The sequence below is a fragment of the Platichthys flesus genome, chromosome 5, assembly GCF_949316205.1.
Source record: "Platichthys flesus chromosome 5, fPlaFle2.1, whole genome shotgun sequence".
Taxonomy (NCBI): domain Eukaryota; kingdom Metazoa; phylum Chordata; class Actinopteri; order Pleuronectiformes; family Pleuronectidae; genus Platichthys; species Platichthys flesus.
In genome coordinates, this window is record NC_084949.1 from 4,242,389 (window position 1) to 4,263,796 (window position 21,408).

The 21,408-nt window shown below is 41.7% G+C and overlaps 1 protein-coding gene across 9 annotated transcripts in view; it reads left to right on the forward strand.

Moving 5' to 3' along the window:
- Positions 1–21,408, forward strand: part of rims1b (regulating synaptic membrane exocytosis 1b) — a 66,029-nt gene that overhangs the window by 32,944 nt on the left and 11,677 nt on the right. For 2 of the 9 annotated variants that reach the window (XM_062387047.1, XM_062387041.1), the window contains exons 3-22: positions 272–555; positions 1,114–2,006; positions 6,694–6,734; positions 7,056–7,166; positions 7,413–7,512; positions 8,049–8,172; positions 8,643–8,689; positions 8,853–8,968; positions 9,055–9,185; positions 9,328–9,499; positions 10,122–10,275; positions 12,437–12,590; positions 13,378–13,494; positions 13,945–14,007; positions 17,091–17,180; positions 18,498–18,575; positions 19,119–19,184; positions 19,727–19,840; positions 20,375–20,481; positions 21,272–21,375. In XM_062387047.1, the coding sequence (XP_062243031.1) occupies positions 272–555; positions 1,114–2,006; positions 6,694–6,734; positions 7,056–7,166; positions 7,413–7,512; positions 8,049–8,172; positions 8,643–8,689; positions 8,853–8,968; positions 9,055–9,185; positions 9,328–9,499; positions 10,122–10,275; positions 12,437–12,590; positions 13,378–13,494; positions 13,945–14,007; positions 17,091–17,180; positions 18,498–18,575; positions 19,119–19,184; positions 19,727–19,840; positions 20,375–20,481; positions 21,272–21,375 (3,066 nt within the window). Of the gene's footprint in view, positions 1–271; positions 556–1,113; positions 2,007–6,693; positions 6,735–7,055; positions 7,167–7,412; positions 7,513–8,048; positions 8,173–8,642; positions 8,690–8,852; positions 8,969–9,054; positions 9,186–9,327; positions 9,500–10,121; positions 10,276–12,436; positions 12,591–13,377; positions 13,495–13,944; positions 14,008–14,455; positions 14,534–16,130; positions 16,513–17,090; positions 17,181–18,497; positions 18,576–19,118; positions 19,185–19,726; positions 19,841–20,374; positions 20,482–21,271; positions 21,376–21,408 lie in introns of those variants that run through there. The other 7 variants (XM_062387049.1, XM_062387043.1, XM_062387042.1 and 4 more) reach the window with 7 other exon arrangements.

Below are 21,408 nucleotides of genomic sequence, written 5' to 3' on the forward strand. Positions count from 1 at the left end.
GGGATTGTTACTTTTCTGTTAGGATTAGCAATTATTGTATGTGAGTAGAAAGAGATCTTTTAGAGAAGGCTTTATCTGCTTTCATAAAAGTTCATCATTCTGCGTATGTTTGGTTCTCGGCTTGATGTTCAGTAAAAATTATTTGTGTTGTGTAAATGTGGTCCTGTACCACTGAGTTTTGTGTCACAGGCATGCCTGACCACCTCTTTTTATAACTCCATTCAGTTATTATCCTCTTTGAAAACACCTCCTGTCGTTTTAACCCCTGTAGGTGATGTGGGTATGCAACCTGTGCCGTAAGCAGCAGGAGATTCTCACCAAATCAGGAGAATGGTTTTCGGGGTCAGGTGTGCGGCCCGGGAGCCTGGGCTCCTTGAACGACCCAACCACGGGAGGTGAGGCCCAACGGGACAGGAAGCTACTCCGCTCCAGGTCCCAAGCCCCGACCTCCAGCACAGGGCCAGACGGGACACAGCTGCCTGCTGGTATCACTGCTGCCCAAGGTGCTGACACCATGCCTGGCTCTCGCTCCCAAAGTGAACCACCCAGAGAAAAGTAAGGCATCAAATACAACTTCTGTGATATATTTGTTCTTTATACTGCCACTGGAGGATGTCTTACATTAACAAATTGTACCTTTTTTCTTATTTATATGATAAAATTGGTGAAAGAGAACTACAGCTTTGAGGCTCAGGACCCATTTTTATGGTATATTGGCAGAGGCTGCTGTTGTTTTTTTAATCCCTGGGGTAAGAAAAAAATAGATATGTGTCTGTTCTAGCTTAACCCGTGGCAAAGCTAGGTCACAGATTTGAGTCTTCAGAGGTCTTTGATTCAATCCCTTTGTTGTTATTTGGTCGGCGAGTTAGGTAACAATTCATCCGTCTCAAGTTGATTGGTAGAATGTGCAATCTGTTCACACAAAAACATCTGAGCCAAGGTTTTACAAATATAGAAAGGAATGTGCTTGGTGTAAGTTATTTCTGTCTCTTCTCAGCATTTTATTCATATAACAAATCCTGCTTTTACTCACCAGTGCTAATGGAAGTGGTGCACCTGTGCCTCTGTCTGACTATATGATACATGTGTGTAACGAAGTATCCTCTCATTCAGGAAAAGGCCAGTTTCCCTCCATGAACAAAATGGTAAGGGAGGCATGGGGCGTGGTAGTGGCCGGAGACCTGCTGGGAAGTTGTCATCTCAGTCATCCTTGGATGAGCGGGTGGTTTCCAGTGACAGAGGAGAGAGAAGACTGGGAGACGGACGGAGGCTGGAGAAGATCCATTCTCAGGACTACGAGGATGGAGAGGGGAACTTGGGTCGTCAAGAAACACACCGGAGACGCCCAGAGGAGGAAGAGCTGAGGGAGCGGCAACGACGCGAGGAGGAGTTCCAGAATCGGTATCGCAGTGACCCCAATCTGGCCCGATACCCAGTGAAACCGCAGAAGGAGGAGCAGGAAATGCGCATGCATGCTAAGGTGTCCAAAGTACGGCATGAACGACGACACAGTGATCTAGCAATCAACGAAGTGGGATTGGGACCTGGTGAAGGAGGAGGCAGCGCATGTGAGGTGCTTGAAAACCGTCTGTCCAGGAGGGGTGGGGGTGGGGAAGGAGACCGCAAGGTCCTGGAGAACCACAGAGCCTACTCTGTGGATAGGACCGTGGGGGTTGGAGGGGGGCCTCCACATGCTGGAGGCGGATTGAAATCAGGGCCCCAACCTGGGGGACCGGTGCCTCCAGACTGGGGTCTGAAAAAGGGACGTCTAGAACAGGGTACAATACGGACACCAAGGGAAAAAGGTGGGGATAACCTGTTGAGGAAGGACTCCCAGAGCTCGGACCAGTCTGAATCTTTGCGGCCACCCCCTCCACGTTCATACAAGAGCAAACGTGGAGTGAACAAGCGGCAGATGTCCATCAGCAGCTCAGAGGAGGAGGGCGGCTCCACGCCTGAGTACACCAGCTGTGAGGACGTGGACATGGAGAGCGTCAGTGAGAAAGGTCAGTCGGGCAGATGTGTTCACTGGACGAGTTTACGAAACTATCTTAACGATCCAAATTTACACACATTGAACGACCCAACTACGGTAGTGCATTGTTTGCTATTCTTCACAGTTCCTTCGATTTATTTATTTAAGCTGATTCTATCACAAAAAGTTGGTTTTGAGCTGTTGTAGTTCTCACTCTCATTCTGTGTAGGAATTGTAAAGGGCCATAATCAGTCTATATTAGTTGTATTCTCATCATTGTCACAAGCATTTTCAGACTGTATCACCTCCATATACTCAGATTAGTGTGAGCTGGATTAGAACCACAGCATCAAAAGGTAATAGTTAATACTCTTAAGAAATAGAAAGATGCTGAATATAATTGAAACACATATTTCATCTGGAATAGCAGATGAAATTAAATAAGGAATCAATAATCCTTACACAATTAGGTCCAGGAAGGAAGTCTGCTGAAGCTGAAGATGCTCTCCATCTTCCCAAGCTTAATGGTTTTATCCTCCTAAAATAGACTTGGTAGTAGAGTTATGACAATGTGCAAAAAAAATAGAGGAAAATGTTGGCTCATAGTGTTATTTTTATACCAATACATGCTAATTTCGGACAGTAAAACTATACGATAAGTGATAGGATGAAGCACTCTCCCATCCCACAGTGCCTTACTATCCCTGTGTGTCATCTACACCTCTGTGCTGTGGCTAAACCCTGCTGCTCTCAGGACAGCTCTCATATATTTGGAGAGTCCCTGTGATTTAGGCCAGCAGGTTTGTGAAATTAGGTCAGTGGCTCGCTTGCTATGTAATGCTTCACAAACAGCCAGCTGCAACCAGCCAACCACCAATGGACCACCAGCTACAAACCAAGCATGCTTGTGGTTGCATGCGGCTCAGATGCTGGTGGTTGCTTTGGTACCTGTGTGTTTTGCAGCTCACTCCGATGCTAGGCCACACTAAAGAAAGGCCAATTGAGAGAGTGCTTGAGTTCAAGAGGCAGAGATAGCTGTGCTCTGACAGTTTATCTCTCTCACTGGTCACAGAAGGGCCGGTTCCAGATGTTTTAATCCAGATTACTATAACCAAGGGACTGGTAATGGGTAGATGGTGTGGATTGGGATTATTAGCTGTTTTAAACACTCTTTAGCTAGCTGGAACTCAAAACAGGATGTTGCTCTTTACCCTCATCTGTGGCGTGGGGCACGTTTTGCAGGATCATGTGTTGTATGTTATGTCACATAGATACATTGGATCAAGTCATATGGTTTCGTTGGGTCAATATGTCTGTTTTATTGGCAGGAGAGGCTTTGGTGTCACAGTCTATGTTACAGGTTTATGAGATGGGATAAGTGACCTCATGTTATGTGTCTGCGGTTTAAGTGCCTCATAATAACGTGTTCCATAAAGTATAATAGCCTGTTACACTGTAAGCTTCCTCCAATTGATAAATGGAACAACATGACAATTTACATAGGTATCTGTATTTCTTGAGTCCTAGGCAAATTCAAAACAAATTATACGTGTTTCACCTCTCACGGTGTTTGCACTATACACCACCATTACGTTGATTTATATTGGATTTTTGCTACGTTGTTATATTTGTAAATTACTGTTTGGCTTGTTGTTTAAATTTTTTACTGGTCACGTCTTTGTTATGACCAGATTGTGACAATTGGGCCAACACCTGATATTTTTTTATTAATAGCAGACAATAAATTATTTGGCTCATTAGAATTACCGCCTTCTGCTCAGTGAAATGTTCAAGCAGGTCAGCTAAAGGATTTTATCAAAATCATCAGATTTTGAGTGAATTAATGGGTTATGCACATCAAAAATATTAATTATTATTTTATTACATATTATACTATTACTACTAAACCGTATTTAACCAGTGCTTTTAAAAAACAGTTACGAGTAGCTTTACAATTAAAGCATTGAAGGCAAACAATAGGAAAGAGTGAATTGAAATTTGATCATCACACAACAATAGATGATAAAAATAGTCAGTAAGATCAGAATTAGGAGAAATTTTAAAGAGGATAAAAAGATTGCCAAGAAGATTCTCAGGGGGCTTGTTCCAAAGAGATGGAGCCCTGACGGAATAGGCCTGGTCACCTCTGGTTGTCAGGGTCTTCCCTGAAATGACACTAAGGCCCAATCCCATTTCATCCCTTGGACCTTCTCCTTGGTTTGGAGTGTTCACGTGTAGGGGTAGGCTGTCCCAATACCTGTCAGGACTGAGGGGTAGAGCGGCGTGGGGCTTTAAAACCCCTTGAAACAAATATTTTTCAGACCCTTACTTAGAACCTATGGAAGCCTAGTATTTTTTCATTTAATAAGGATTCACACACAATGTACTTGATTGAACCTGCATTTAGCAGCGATTGCTACCAAACTTAACTGCTCCTCTTATAACAAAGCATCCTGGCAGGGTTTCCTACAGACTACTGCTAGCAAACTGAAGCTATGTGCTTTTGATTCAAACCCTAACCCTAACCCATAATGCAGAGCTTTTCAATTTCAAATTTCATTGATTCACCTGCATTAGCACAGAAGTTATTTGGATATTATAAGTTTGTCAGTTTAGTAACTGAGACAACTAAGATTTAACGGCTTCTTGAAGGGCTGTCCCAATTTGTAAGGGGAGATTTAAACCACTAACCTTTGTGACTCCGTTTCAAGGGGCAAGTTAACCCTCGAAAACAAGGGCTAGGGGTAGGGCCAAGGGGTGACATGGGATTGGGCCTAAAGATGCACAGAAATACGGAGGTATTGTGGTGGAGGTAGTTAACACAGGTTTGGGATTTAGAGTCCTTTGATCTAAAGAAATGTGTACACATGACCCGAGACCCTTGTTCATTTTTTGGGACCGAAATAGGTGAAATAGCAGATGGAGTGGGATAGAAGCAACCACGCACACACACACACACACACACACACACACACACACACACACAAAGCTTATGAAGAACAATAATACGTTAATACCTGCAGAGAGGTGATGCTTTGATGTAGCATCAGTTAGAAGAGCAGCTCACATTGTATAATCTGTCCAGCGTGTTCATCCTCCAAAACCCAAACGCTCCACTCAGCACTTTAAACTGCTGAGTCAGCATTTATCCTCTCTAGCCTTTCAGTGGACATTCAGATTAGCAGTGCTGGAGAAGTTGTGTGTCTGTTTAGACTTGTTTCTGATTTTCTCTATCCCCTGTACACATGAACACATAGGCTAACCTGTGAGAGCAGTCGTTTTCTACTTTACTCCTCCTGAATATTACTACAATTATAATTTTTGCAACAGCATACAATTCAATTTACTCTCACCCTGCTCCCTTTTACTTCAGTCTTCATCTTCAGTGCCCTGAGATCTTTTCAGTCCCCTCCTGATGTCATCCTGTCGCTGCTTTATTCCTGTGGTGGACCAGTGGTGTGATGCTGGGCCAGTTAGCTCCTCTGCTCTCCCTGACCATCTGTCAGTTTTAATGATAGCTGGGATACTCTGATAGTGGCCTGGCTCTCGTATTGAGTTCTGTACTGGCCAACTTGGAACACAGAGAATAAGTTTGATTATGAATGAATGTTTTGAGATGTGCTTCATGAGTGACAGTTACATTTCTTTCTACTGCTGCTTACTTTTTACCTTCTGTATCTATATGGCTTTTTTCCTATTCCACTTAACATGCAGTATACATTACCACATACATTTTCAAAACAAGGAACTTGTGGGATTTCATTAACTCTCTTGTGGTTGGCATACTGCCCTGCAACTACAACATCCTCTGATCTATGCCCTTTATAATAAAATTCCACATATTACATTTATGTTATACTTTTTCCACCTATTACTGAGGGATAAACATGTGTTTCCGCTAATGTTATTTGTTTTCTCATGAACCAACAGTGGTAGAAGCAGCATAGCTGTTTTTCATAGTAGCTGAAATCTCCTGAACCTCAACATCCAGTTAAGCTGCTGACACTGATTTTGGTCTTTTCGATCCAATCAACAGTGTAGCGATGGTTCATGGTCATTGTCGGCAGGAGCTGGACAATTCCATACCAGTGTCAGAGAACTGCACAGGTCCATTATTGCAGTCCTGCACCCCCCCACTTACGCAAAGCTCCGTTACCCGGAATTATTTCCAAGTCAAACTCATTAACATATGACATGCTACCAAACCCATCACCTGTGATTAAACACACATTACACACAGTCCGTCACATCAATTAAGTTATGGTCTCCTTGTCCTCCTTGTCCTCCTGTAAAATGTTGCAGTACCTGTGTTTCCTCGGTGACAACGTGCCTAGTTTGAAGTAAATACATTGTTGCACTTTTTAAAAGTAGATAAGAAAGTGAGAGGTTTTACCTGTGAATCCATATGAATATATTTTTAACTATTACACTACTTTTGTGTAGGTTACCCAACCAGTTGCAGGATACTTCCTTGTTTATCAAAGGTTGAAGGATGTATAATGTATTACGCAGGGGATATGTAACAGAAGTTAATGATTAAATGGATGGTTGGGGTCATGTGAGGCCTTGATATCATTGTTCACCATTAAGTCTTTCTTTCATTTGATTTAAACCATTAATTTACCAATCTGTTAAATCTTGGGATTGTAACATCTCCTCTGTGTGTTTGAATGTTACATAAAAAGCTAGACCAACTCTCTTTGTGTTTCTACCTGCAGGGGACTGGGATTGTCATCCATTGGATCCTGCAGTGTGGCATGTGAGTGATAACAGTCGAGACCACTTAACATGTTCCAACAGTACATATCCTCACATACAAACAGACTCTCACGTATGATCACCAGAATTTTATTCCCATACAATCAAATCTGATCTAGTGAAAGCATTTAGCTGTCAACCCCTCCTCAGCAGGACAGCATTAGGATAAAATATATAATTAACATTTATTATGAATGTTATTAATATGTTTTCATTCTGTACCTTTCTTCTTTTTCTCAACCTCTCCACTTTCATAATACGTTGTAATTTCCTTAATAAATTACCTGGTTTGCTGTCCTCATGGCCCTCTTGTCCCCGGTAGCATCCAGTTACATGGCAGCCGTCGAAAGAGGGCGACCACCTGATTGGACGCATCACATTAAGCAAGCGGTCCGCCATGCCCCGTGAGGCTGGGTCCCTCCTCGGCCTTAAAGTAAGCAGGAAATCATCCTTTTTTTTAAAGTGCTGTGTTCGAATTGCTTTAGAGAATCATGTGAGGAGAGCTTAGGGAGAGAATTGAAAGTGCGTAAAGAAAGCAAGAGAGTAAGGGATTAAAGAGGAAACTTTTAATCCAGAAATAATAATGTTTTGTCCTGCTGTGAATGCTGTGGCCTGCAGAAATATCTATAATAGCATGTATAATAGTGCCCATCATGCACCTCTGATTCTTTGTGTGCAGGTGGTAGGAGGGAAGATAACAGAGACGGGGAGACTTGGTGCCTTCATTACCAAAGTCAAGAAAGGCAGTCTGGCAGATGTCGTGGGACACCTACGAGCAGGTGAAAGTCCGCTGAACTTATTGCTTTTATGTCGGACACCGTGGAGGCACTAACAATTTCATTCTGAGGCTGCTTGATTTCTTTTGATGGATACAGTCAGTAGAAATGGTCTTCAGAGGGCAACTCTTTACTTTCATACATTGAGTAGATTTCAGAGCCTGTACTTTTATACTTTTACTTGAGTAAGTGGATCAATCCTTACTCATACTTACCTGAGTGGGTTTTAACATGAGTAACTGTTGACTTTGTAAGGAATGTGTGTTCTTTTGTAACCTGTGGTTGATAGTGCACCAAAATATCTGACACCATATCTCCTAGCAATGCTGGCTCCCCTTGGCCATGAACAGCCACAGTCCTGAAACTAAGAAACAGTTTCTAACATGTCTGAGTTTCAGACTCACTGTATGTTTTATATTCTTTTCACATTTCAGTTTGATATTAAGAAATTCAAACATCTGTTAGCTGCTGGCTTTTATAGACAGACATAATTGCAAAAATAATAGAATCAGGCTGGGTCATCGTTGTTGTTGTTCCAGGTGACGAGGTGCTGCAGTGGAATGGAAAGTCGTTGCCGGGGGCAACCAAGAAAGAAGTGTACAACATCATCCTTGAATCAAAGGCCGAACCTCAAGTGGAAATAGTTGTTTCAAGACCTATAGGGTAAGACCAGTGTTATTAATATGATATAATGATTATAAAAATACCAAAGTGCTGCCAATTGATTTTATTCTGACAGACACTTTTGATATGTCTCCTTCCTTTATCTAAAAGCTCTATCCACCGAATTATGTCCAAAAACTTCTTGAGAAAAGTGTATAGAGCATATCAGTAAGTAGTGTTGATTTGATGGATGGAGCCCCTTACCCTCATGCCTCCCCACAAATCCTTCATATCCAAGAGAAAATCCCTTTTTTTCCAGCTCTTCCTTTCTTCTCTGTTACGCATCATGATTAATATGAAAGTGTGTATTTGAGTGCTTGCTCTTCTTCTACCACACAACTCTTGGTTGAACTCATTCATTTTTTTTTTAAAGATGAATGCCGACTAATGTCTAGACTGTGTCTCTTCATTGATGTTCATTCTCATGATGTAGTTACATTTATGTTCCGATTCTTGTTCGCGTTTCACAGAGACATCCCAAGAATCCCAGAGTCGTCCCACCCTCCTCTAGAATCTAGTAAGTATTTAAATGAGCAACTTTCGTGACTGTAGAAGTTATTACCATTGTTTATTGCTTGTGTAAAAAGCTTCTGGGAAATGATTCACACTTCAAATTGTGCTTAAATTCCAAATCTGGATGCTGATTTTGCTTTCTTGTGCTTGCTCTCTTCATCCCTCAGCGGGCTCTAGCTCCTTTGAGTCGCAAAAGATGGACCGCCCCTCTATATCAGTGATGTCCCCTACTAGTCCGGGGACCCTCCGAGACCTCCCTCTGGTGCTGCCTGGACAGCTCTCTGTGAGTATCCGGAGGAGGACGCACAGAGCTTTGTGAATCGATATGAATATGGATGGAGGTTAATATCCGTCATCGCCTCCTTTCAGGTGAAGCTGTGGTACGACAAAGTGGGCCATCAGCTGATCGTCAACGTCCTTCAAGCCATAGACCTGCCGACCCGAACAGACGGACGACCTCGGAACCCCTATGTCAAAATGTACTTCCTGCCTGACAGAAGGTATGGACACAGAGTCGTTTTTTATCTTATTTTGCAGGTTCCTCTCGCAAGTATTACTTACCATAAATGCACCATGAGTCATCTATGCTTAATGTTTTAAGGTCACTCTTCTTGTAATCTAATCTTCACTCCTTTGCTTCAGTGACAAGAGTAAACGGCGAACTAAAACAGTGAAGAAGAACGCTGAGCCCAAGTGGAACCAGACCTTCTTATATTCCCACGTTCACCGGCGGGACTTCAGAGAACGCATGCTTGAAATCACGGTCTGGGACCAGCCCAGAGTGCAGGAGGAGGAGAGTGAATTCCTTGGCGAGGTGGGGGTGACATGTGTTCTTGTACTTCTTTTGTATACATGCCTACTTTAGTTTTCACTGATCAAATGTTTATTTCTCAGTGTTGATATCATAAGGGTATGGTTTTCTGGGTTTAACAATAAACTAAGAGGCAATTTAGACGTGTACAGGAATGAGCTGTTAACATAATGTGATCTAAAGCGCACATTTTCATCTTAATTTGCTTCACTATTTTATTCAAATGATTTAAGTAAATCCATTATGTCAAATAATGCATCATAATCCGATGGAAATCATGTGTAACTGGCGAGACATGAAGATGAAGTACCGTGTATTGAGTATTGAGATAGTTCTGCTGCACCGAATTATAAAATATTATATAATTGTTTAATCTGTTGTGTAATCTGTAATTTTAAATTGTAATATTGACTGATTTTAACTCTTCAACCTTCCATGTGTATTCAAATATTTAACAACGAGAGCACATCTGTAGTTTGGGATCAGAGGTTGCAGGCTGGTTTGTGCTCAACATCTGCAGCACTGAAGTGCCTTCAAAGAAAGACAGTCTGTAAGACTTAAGATGCTCAGTGGCTCCACCAGACTGCTCACTTCTTCTTCTGCTCCCTCGTCCTTCCCCGATCAGATCCTGATAGAGCTGGAGACGGCCTTGCTGGACGACATTCCTCACTGGTACAAACTCCAGACACATGACGCGTCTTCCATACCTCTGCCCCAGCCGTCTCCGTACCTCCCACGCCGACATGTCCATGCAGACAGCCCCAGCAAGAAGCTACAGAGTATGTCTGGATATACACACTACATGTCCAGGCTGTGTGCTTATATATATATATATCTATATATAGATATATAGATATATATATCAAGACGTTTTCTCTTTTGTGAACCTACTGTACTTCGAGTTTGTGGTTGCTAACCTTTGCTTCACTGAGCTTTCTCTTTTTGTCTCTCAGTGGAACAGAACTGCTCAGCCTTACCCTGTCTTGTATGTGTGTGTTTGTAAACGTGTATTTGTGTGTGTTTGTATGCGCAGGGTCCCATCGCATCATAGATACAGAGTTTGATGATGGTTTGATGGTAGTGAGTAAAGGTGGGTGGGGAGGGCATGGTTCCTGACTTTTTCCTCGTAGTAGCATGTAGGCGTCCAGCACTGGGTGAGACAGCGTCTTCTTGCCTCCTCCCTCTTTCTGATGCTCCCAAATATCCCAGCCTCCTTTTTGGCTCCTGTGTATGATTTAGAACAAGTTGCACCCAAATTAAAACAGTTAATCTTTGCTCTATCAGCAAAGGGTAACACTCTGCAGACTTTTGCAATTCATCATATTGCTACCGGACTGCTAGTTTTCCAATTGCAGTGCTGTGGTGTACAGCCTATACACTGCTGAAGTTCAGCAGTGTACTGGACCTCAGTGAGGCTGCAGTGAACAGTTTCTCCTCTTCTGCTGGGCCGTAGAAACACTGACGCACAGAGCTACTATAGTTCACTGCCATTCCACTTAGTCTCCTGCCATTCACCTGCATGCTTCTAGTCCTGCTCAGAGGTAGCTTACTTCACTTACAAGACACCGGACATGTAAACTAGAAGCTGAATTTACAGAGTCACCACAACTGCTTTGTTGTTTGACTGTTTCTGCTGTGGCTTCCTCTCCTGTCAGGCTGAATGTGGACCTGCTTCAGTTATTCATACATTTCTATTGGCTATACAGAATCGAGTGTCATTTTTCACATGGGGAATTTAAATGATTGTTCACAATCTGCAAATGAATTCACAGAATTATTCTTCTTTATTTTATGATTCAAATGCTTAGCTCAGATTGTGATCTTTCTCAAAAACAATGCATTTTTACTGGACACATTTGTACGTGTGTACTCTACTATATATTCTAAACAGATAAATGCATAGAGAGTTGTGTCTCTTTTATTATTTAAATGCTAGTCAACACAGAAATGTACTTTATGATCACAGCAATGTATAATGAATCTATTTCTCTCATCACATTTTTTGTCAGTGTGACACTGTGTGGTAGATGGCTCCTAATGCACCAATGGCCACTATATTTGGCTTTGTTTCAGTGGGAAAATATGACTAATAATAATTATATATTTACAACAAGCAGTATATCTAATTACTCCAGGATTTTTAATGTACACTTGTTTGTACTTTTTGCAGTGATAAATCAACTGAAATAGTTTTGTCTCCATCCAAGCCTTGTAAAGGCTCTAAGTGCTGGTCACATATCTTAGTTTTTGAAGAAAATAAACAGGACCAACATTTAAACAACTACTCTTTGAATCTCTTTTGAATATCTACCTTTTAGAACTCATAACGTGGAGGGCCAACATTATTGTACATTACAAAATGTTAACATAAGTCAGCAACATGCAGCAAGAAAAATATGGAAACATTGTTCTTAGGTACTTAGTGTCAATAAAAGTATTGTATTATATACATCATAGTGTATTATATATACATTTTATGTCCCATGGTGTTTGTTTGCTGCTGTAGTGGTTAAAGGTCCCCAAGGAGACACGAGTGTGCTCTCTCACATGTGGAAAGGTTTAACACAGGAACTGTAAGCAAACCTCAGGTCTGACAGAGACATGGCAGAAACAGTTTGCTACTCTGGCTAGCTCACATGACCCGTTAGCCTGTGTGCTAGCTGGTCATTTGCCTGTAAAACATCCTGCAGAGATGTTCTACCGTCTGTAGGAGAATGGCATCTCAAGCGGTCGTCAGTATCACAACACTCACAACTTGTGCACCCCTATCATAGGACACAGAAGTAATGCCTGAATGTGTGTGCCTGTTGCTGTGTGTGTATCCATGTCTGTGTATGTTCTGCTCACACAAATCCATGATTCAACAAACATTTTCGTATTATTGTGTGTGTTTTTGTGTGTCTGAATTTTGCGTGCTTGTGTGTGTGTGTTTGTGTGTAGATGCAGAGCGTACCTCCAGAGAGAGAGAGCGGGGCAGCACGTTGGCTGTGCCTGAGCAGCAGCGGGCTGTCCAGCACCGCTCTCGCTCGGTTTCTCCTCACAGGGAGGACTCGTGCAGGGCCCGGTCGCGGCCGGCACACGTGCCCATGCAAAGGTGAGCATCTGTAAAGCGATCACCTGGTAAACTCTCACTTCACTTCAACCTTCACTGGGATTATATAATTCAGATTACATGTTCAAATGTTTGATCATTTTACTCAGATAACGTTTGGACTACAATAGTCTCAGTGTGAGTGTTTCTAATGCAATGTCTCCGTGACTATAATGTATTTGTGTCAGATCCTTGTTGCAGCTTGTTAACATGTATTTATTAAGGCTCTTAATCTCACTGCTTTATGGCTGAATAACCACATGTGCTGTAAATCTCTGTTAATGGCCGATGGCCTGACAATGTTATTAATTGTTCTGAGACCAGGACGGTGCCAAATATGTTAAAGCAAGCTGGACTCTTACCCTGACATCCACTGTTCACTGTATATTTACCTTTGGCTCGCCATGATAGTTTGGGATGAGCGAGCCTGTAATGATTCACCCCTGATTTATCACATACAACTGGCTTGTGCAGCGCTATAATGAGCATGTATCAGCTGACAGGACCGACCTTAACTCATCAACAGAATGGAAATTAATTCATTATTCTATTAGTGTCCCTACTAGAGGCCAAATGATATATCAGATAGGTGATAACATTTTCGTAAGCCCTACATATCTGCATTTATGTTTGCGCTGATATGAAGACTTCAATTTTACAGAATAAACAATGTAATTATGTTTATTTTCTCAGTTCAACTTCCATACTTTTATTTATTGTTATTTGTCTGATAAGTCTGTGGCTAAACTGTAAAATATCAAGCCTTGTTTACATGCTCTGCTTTCATCAGGAGTCTGGATGAGATCCATCAGAACCGCCACCACTCCCACTCCCCCTCCCGCTACCACGACTCCCACTTGGAGCACCAACGTTCCGGTGACTCGGACTACGAGTACTCTGAGGACAGGTACCCTGTTTTTATGGATCTGTGGGCGTAGGATGTGGTTATTGTTTCAATAAGTAATGTGAAAGAAGATGATACACAACTTTGTGGGTCATTCAGCAACTGTGGTCTCCATCATGCATTAATAAAGCATGTACTTATGGAGACTGCACAAGTTCATACATGTATTTAGTTATATTTCATAAAGCTTGACTCTTGTCTTGATTATTCAGTGTCTGCAGTGTGATATTAACTAATTTCTACTAATACTACTAACAGTTTGAAAATTAGTCTTACTGGTTTTGTTATATCATTCTCTATGGTTAAATTCAAACTTGATTGAATCTCAGAATTATGATTTCCTGGTTTCTGTCATTCATAACTTCACTTTGCCTGTCTGAGTTGCCATATTCTTTTTTTGTGTTTCCTCTGGGTTGTTTCACATTTGTTCACCCATCCTCATGGCAATGACAGTGAGGTCCTGGAGATGCACAGGTCAATCCGGGGCGGGAGTGCCGAGTGCCTGCACACTAACAGGTAACGAAAAGGGCTTAAAAAAAGAAGAAAGAAAACCACCATTCAGATTTATTTTAATACGATACTCCATTTTCATCATTTTCATTCTTACTATACTTTAACAACTTCATAATGATGACATTGTCAGTGCAAACACAGTTTGTTAATTATCCTGACTGCATCTTATATGTCTGCTTTTGTGCGACAGCATGAACACAAATTCTACATATGTATGTGTCAAGTAGTTGTAGGTCATTCATAAATACATGTCCAACTATTGTCTACCCCTACAACTGTCTCACATCAACACACACAACACACTGATCGGTGTGTGAGGGGAGTCAGAGCTCTTCTGATTCATTTCTATCTTGTTTATTTTTTTTTTTGCATTGGATGTCTTCACTCACAGCAAATGTATTGTATTTTCTTTCTTTTGCTTTTTGTGCATGATTTCCACTCATAAAACCAGGGGCGTAGGTAGACACAGCAACACACTCCCACCCAAAATGCCCCTGTTAGTAAACGGTATCCATAAAGATATTTACAGGTAAGTGCTTAGCGCAACAGGCGTTCTTGCGAACCCCTCTCTGTGCCTGTCCAGCTTTCCCAGACACATTTGTGGAGTTGGTTGGGCCATTTCATTGCGGCGGTGTTCTCGCAACGCAATAAATGGCCATATGTCCCCACACCGCTGTGCTGCTTGTTTTTCCTTTGGATGGAGTGTTGCTTTGTCATGTGCTGGTTTAGCTGAATGTATGTGCTGCTTTCACCTCTGTATCATGCAATCCTTTGACTGTGTTATATGTTTCCACTGTGAATCATAGATAGGTGACGTCAATACAGTACTTCTTTTCATTTTTAGAAACATCACAGAGACTTTTAGACTGACTTTTTTTTATAAATTCTTGAGAGTCACAGATGCAGTAGAGCTCTGCCATCTGGACATCTTAAGCCGAGTACCAATAAAGTGTTGTTTGACTAAAACTATGCTGTCAGATCTTCAAAGTTAGAGTTAAACAATCAACAAGGCTGATGTTGTAAAAATAAGTTGGAAAACCAACCGAGTGTAGGTCAGTCCCCACGTCTGCGATCTTGATCCGGATAGAAATATGTGAGTAACAATGAAATGGATTGGCACAACATTTGTTAAAGACAGGAATGCTCCCAAAAAAATGAATCCTAGTGACCTTGTGGTTGATATTTCTGGTTGTGAGCGAAACGTCTCATCAAATATTGGATGGATGGTATTTTATTTTCCACTTTACGATGGATTGTTCTAGTTTAAGTGATTCACTGCAAAAAATACCTGCAAAACATCAGGAGTTTTTTGATGTCTTACAAGCTCATTCTGAAATAACTAATAGATCAACTTATTTTACTTGTGTAAAACGTCTGGTCGCATTATACTATTAGAATTATAGGATGTGCAGGATCTAGACTCAGTTTTACCCTCATTAGGGATAACATTTTAACAATTCTTTTAAATATGTGCCCTTGCAAGTTTCCCAAACGTCTACAAAATGCTGTAGTTGGAGTACCACATAGTAACGGCAGTCTAAAAGTCGTGGGATGATTTGAAGATGGTTGGCAGTACTGTACACAATCTGTCAGTCACAGTTAGTTGGTCCTAAAACATAATTTCACCACATCACGTCAGAATGTTCTGAATTATAGGGACCTCTTTTTCCTTTCTTTTTTTCTGCCTCCGAAGCAGCATTAAAAAGTCATGATCATCCATCAGATTTACAGTAATGCTTCAGTCCTGGCTGTAAAGACAGACAGACAGACTTCCTGTCTAAGCAATTTCCTCTATTTCTCTCTGTTCTGCTCTAATCCTTTTTATGACAGTCCTACACATTATATAGATTTACTGTGGCTTGGTTTCCTCACCACGTGCCGCCTAAACCACTTTAGATCTGTAGATTCTGTTATGTAATCAGCATTACATGTAATCTCTCCATATATGTGTTTGGGGTCAACCTACAGGGAGGGCCAGAGGAACCATCTTCATTCTCTTACATCATTTATTATGTAAGACTATAGAATATGTGTTCATTTAGTGATTTGCTGTTTACGGTCTAACCAGCATCATGCAGCAGGTACATTTCCACTCTAAGGCGACCCAGTCTTTATTTTATTGATAATTCTCTGTTTTTACTATTAAACCGTGAGACACAGCTTTGAGAAGGAAACCATTTTTTAATTTGCACCATAATGTGAATGTTGCTTCTATGTCTCCTGATCATCCGCAAAAAGCCTCCTGCTTAATTTTGTGCTTGTGTTTTTCCACTTGGTCTCTCTCTGCTTATTTCTGTTGAGTTGCATGTGTCATTTTTGTTTCCTCTCGCCTTTCTTTGCAATGCGGGTCTTTCCCTGCCTGGTGTTGGCGGGGGCTTTGGCGTACAGCTCCACCCTCCCCGCATGCCTAAAGAGCAAGGCACCCCACAGACAAGAGGGGGTTAGCACCATGCCTCGTAGCATCCTCACACACCGTGTGCTCAGGTTCACTGATGAGGTCACGGTTAGGTAAGAACACACCCACCCCACACACCATCCCCCGTCCACTCACCACCCAGAACCTTGTCTTTCGCCCCCTTCTTCTCATGTGCAACACAAAGCAGAGGCTTAAGCATGTACTGACGAGTGCAGAGCATTAAACAAACAGTAAGCCCTCGTTGCCATCCTTTTGCCGCATTAGTCCTGAAAACATTATTTGCAATGTCATGCAATGGCACAAAGTCAACCATCTGTTGGTTGTCACCCAACAGCATGACAAACATACAGCTGTGAGTGTGTGCAGCAGAGTAAACGTTAACACTGGCTGCTCTCCTCCTCACTCATTCATTTCCTCACACACACACACACTCACACACAAGCAGTCCCCTCATCCACTTAGACCTGGTTCCCATGGCAACTCACCAACCTTCCATCTGAGCGGTCTCGCAGTGTATGGCCGCTAGGAATGACTGGCTATGATAAATGGAGATACAGCATCTCCTCTTCCTGACACCCCTCCTACATCCTCTGTCCATGTACATCCTGTCTCCATCTCTATTTTTTCTCTCCTGTATTTCTCTCTATGTTGCCATGTTATGGCGGTGCAGCGACCTGCAGCCGTCGCTGGACAGAGTGAGGAGTGTCAGCACCACTTGTCTGAGACCAGACAACAACTTTCACTCCCCTGACAGAGACAGGTATAAAAAGAAAGTTCATCACATGAAACCACACATTACAGGAATCTAATCGACTTTGCTGATGAAGACACTGATAATGCAGTTTAACATTGAATTAACAGTCAATAATCACAGAGTCCACTGATAGCTTTCAGTCACAGTATTCAAATCAGTATTCTATTGACTACATGAATCATTCAATATTTTGGGTTTACAATGCTGCATGACTTCACCTCAATTCATGTCATTTGTGCTTTTCATACATAACTGTAATTGCCATTGCACACCTTGATAAAAAAAAGCATCTTCCTTCAATTTAGGAGTCTTTGAAATGTCCATAATTTGAGAAAGGCCTGTAGATATATTTTTGTTCCTTAAACTTTACAAACAAATTTCAAATAATGATGCTGTTCTGTACATGGATCCCAGGTTGGTTAACTAAGGGCAGTTTTAACTCAGATGTTTAGGAAATCACTTTTTTTCTTGCCAGAAAGTTGAATAAGAAGATCAATACCACACTCATATTTGTATGCTTAATTTGAAGCTATAGCCATCAGCCAGTTAGCTTAGAGAAATGTCTAGCCTGGCTATTTTCCAACACTCACAAGCGCACATAACCTCTGCTAAAACCAAATATTGGTTATAAAAGGAAATGCTACTGGTGATTAACAAATCAAATAACACAAAAATGGGGAAATCTGTCTAAAGATGAAATAATCTGCGCATGTCGTTTTAAAATTCAAGTTTTAGTATAGCTTAAACAAAATGGTCTCTCCTCTTGAATGAAGGCAAAATAACCCTTTTTACTCACCCTGTTAATATAGCATCAAATAACTAGTTAGAACCAAATATAATTAAAAAAAGGAAACACTTTAATAGACCTAACTGTGATACCTAAATGGCGCATATTTTGACTTTTTAGTTGGACCCTGTGTCCCATCTGCTAACATGGAGGGGGCGGATATAAGGGTGATAGTTCCTCCTTTTCTTTAGCGAAATTAACCTCTTCCAGGTTGAAGCATCATATATACCATACGGACATAAGAGTGGTATCAATCTTCATCCAATCTACACCAAGAAGGTCAGCAAGTGTATCTCTCCAGATATGTGATAATATCCTTCCAAATTCCAGTGTATTTACTACTATGTTAGTTTGTTTATGTGTGGTTGTGATCCTCAGATTATGACACAAGACAAGACAAAATTGATGACTGATATGCCATGAAATTTATACAGAATTTAATGTTTCACTGCCTTGACTGTCCCTGTACTCATTAACCACCACTCCTGGTGTCCCCACCTCCAAATGCTCCTCCTCCCACCCCTCTGTCCTTTTAGGTGCTCCAACTTTTCGCCCCACAAGACTCCCCCAAGTCCCCGGATCTTAGTAGAACATGTAGCCTCTGAGGAGGAGAGGTATATCAAGCCTGCTCTCCTCTGCTGTGCCGAAACCTTTAAACATTGAGCTGCAGCTCTGCTTGCTTGTTAGGATGTTAGCGTCGCACAGATCCTGCGATCGGCAGCATTTCTTTCCCTTTTCCTGTAAATATTTGTGCTCTAAGGCTGTGTAATCCCTCTTTATTCTTTTTTCTTTATTCTGTGGCACCTGCTCTTTCTGCCGAGCACCTGCTCTGAATTTCCTCACTTCTCTGGCTTGAAAGCGCTTTCTTTGCTGTAATATTGTTGCTGGCGGTAGAAAAAAGTTCCCTAAATGTACAATTCTCAGCTATATTGCTTTTATTAACCCTCTAAACCAAACCATTTAGTCTCATCCTTATGGTTTTACATTATTTAGAACATGCAATGTAAATCAATATTCAGTTTTCAGTTTTACCATTGTGTACGTCATTTTCCATGTCCTCTTTTTTTTCCACACCCCTCTCTCTCTCTCTCTCTCTCTCTCTCTCTCTCTCTCTCTCTCTCTCTCTCTCTCTGTGTGGTTGCTGTGGGCTGAAACAGGCAGGGTAGCAATTCATCAAGTCCGAACTGTCAAAGGGGCTGCAAAAAGAGCCTCGAGGGGGACAGGTAAGATCATTCATAGATGTATTCAGTCACTCACTCGCCTTATTTCATCTCCTCTCATTATTGTCACCTCGATCCTCTCACTGGAGGGATGACGTGTGATCATGTTGTTTTCCAGAATGTTTGCTGACGGTTTGGTTTAGCTCAGCAAAATGACTAGAAACCACAACCCATGTCCAACAGTACCAAGGGTTTTGATGTGTTGACTTTGTTATCGTTTAACTAAATATTGTCATGTTTACAGTTGTTCTTTGCAGATTAAAGAAGTGAGAAATTAAAACTTAAATAGTAAGCTTTAAAGTTGCTGATATGTATTTTTTTATAACTTTCAAGCAGGGATAGATTAGTTGTCTTATTGCAATATAATGCGTATATTTTGATGGTGGATCGTTCCTTTTTAAATCCTTTGCATATTAAACAGCATCACACCATGAGCCCCGAAAAGAGCAAAACTATTCTATTTTCATTTTTTCAATTTCTTTGTATTTATATGGTTTTATGTTCTAATTCATTTTTATTTCCTGGTGCCTGCCCACTGATGGCAGTCGTATCCAGCCCACCTCTATCCTGAGGGGCAGTAGGGGGAGAGGGGGCCCGCTGAGGCCCTTTGGCCAGACAGCCCTGGCTGGGTCCTGTCCAAACTCGCCACGGCTAGACAGGTGCATGTCCCTGCCAGTGCAACACCTCTGCTCCCCTGTGTGCTGATTCCTTCTCTCTGGCACTAAGTTTGTTATCACTGTATGCACGAGTACCACAGGTATTTGTCGTAACTCAGGAAACAAAAGTCATGTTCATTCGAAGAGGTATGATATCAGGTTATGATCTTACACAGTGGGTTATGTACTGTAGATGAGGTACATTTTGGGAACAACCTGGTCTGAAGCTGTTAGTGTAGGACTACATGGAAAATTACATCCAAATATTTTAAAAACAAGATATGTATAAATACTGTGGTACCATGCAATCTGTGTATAAACACATACAGTGCCACCTTCTTTGCCTCTTGTACTGACGACTCCGACTCATTCCTCTCCCAACTTGCCCTGTCGACCTCAAGTATTGGCAATACTGCAATAACAGTTTGTTGCTTTTATGATTTTGTTATTGGCGCCACTTCCGTTAATGAGGAACACAGCTATAACAGTTTGTTATCCTTTCCTCTCTGCTTGTGTCGTTATGTTCCTGACCGTCAGAGCACATCCTCACGGCAGCCCCTCTTCTCCAACGGGGACTCCCTCATCAGGTCGCAGGGGCAGGCAGCTGCCGCAGCTCCCTGCAAAGAGCAGCAGCGTAGAGCAAGGTATGTTCGATAATCTCAAAGTGTTAAAAGCTATTTTCTGCATTTATATAAACTAATATATGCCTAACAAATAATGTGTACTTTAGGAGATGACATAGTTTCACTTGCAGAGAATTGAGACTGAGATAAGGCTGTTACATCTTTAAACACAAAGCACAAAATACAAAGACTTGTCTTTGCCTCTGTAACGTTTCCTTTTGCTATCACATTGTCAGCTTTAAATCAAAGCAGTTGTTTGAGTGTTCTGTGGATGATCATGCTCTACCAAACAGATGGTGAGGGAGCCTATGCAGAGAATAACACCTAGTATCATCATTCTAATCAACTCAACAACCTTTTTGAATATGGCTTCACTACAGACGTATGCCTGCTCAGAGCATAATGATTGCTCTGTTCCGTCTACTCTTGTTGTTGGTTATAGCTGACAGATGGGTGGGGTTTGCCGGATGGGATTAAAAAAAGGTGCTTAAATGATCTGTGTAGTCACTGTCTTTATGCTCTCGCCGTTGACTTCTGTCATTACAACATAACATCCCTATCTGACTTTCCCAACCTTTTTAAACCAAGCATAGCATCAAATAGCATTTTATCCTAATACATCAGTACCGCTCAGTAAACATCATGCACCATCTAGTGTCAGAAATCTGGTCCTGCATCCTCAAGATACTCTGGTCTCTCTCATTGAGAACACATAAATGTTTCTCATACATCTTTTCCTGGTTTTTGTTTTCTTTTGTTTTCTTTCTCTTATTCCTTTATTCTATCTCTTTCATCTGTCTTTTGTTCCCAGCCCTCGCTGTAGAGGAGCGAGCCCGACAGCTGCAGATGAAAGTACATTCCTACCGGCCTTCAGCCTCCCACGACCCTGAGACGGACCTCAAGACCAAACGGGAGGTCAGCGTCCATTTCTTCCGCCTCTTCCTGCAC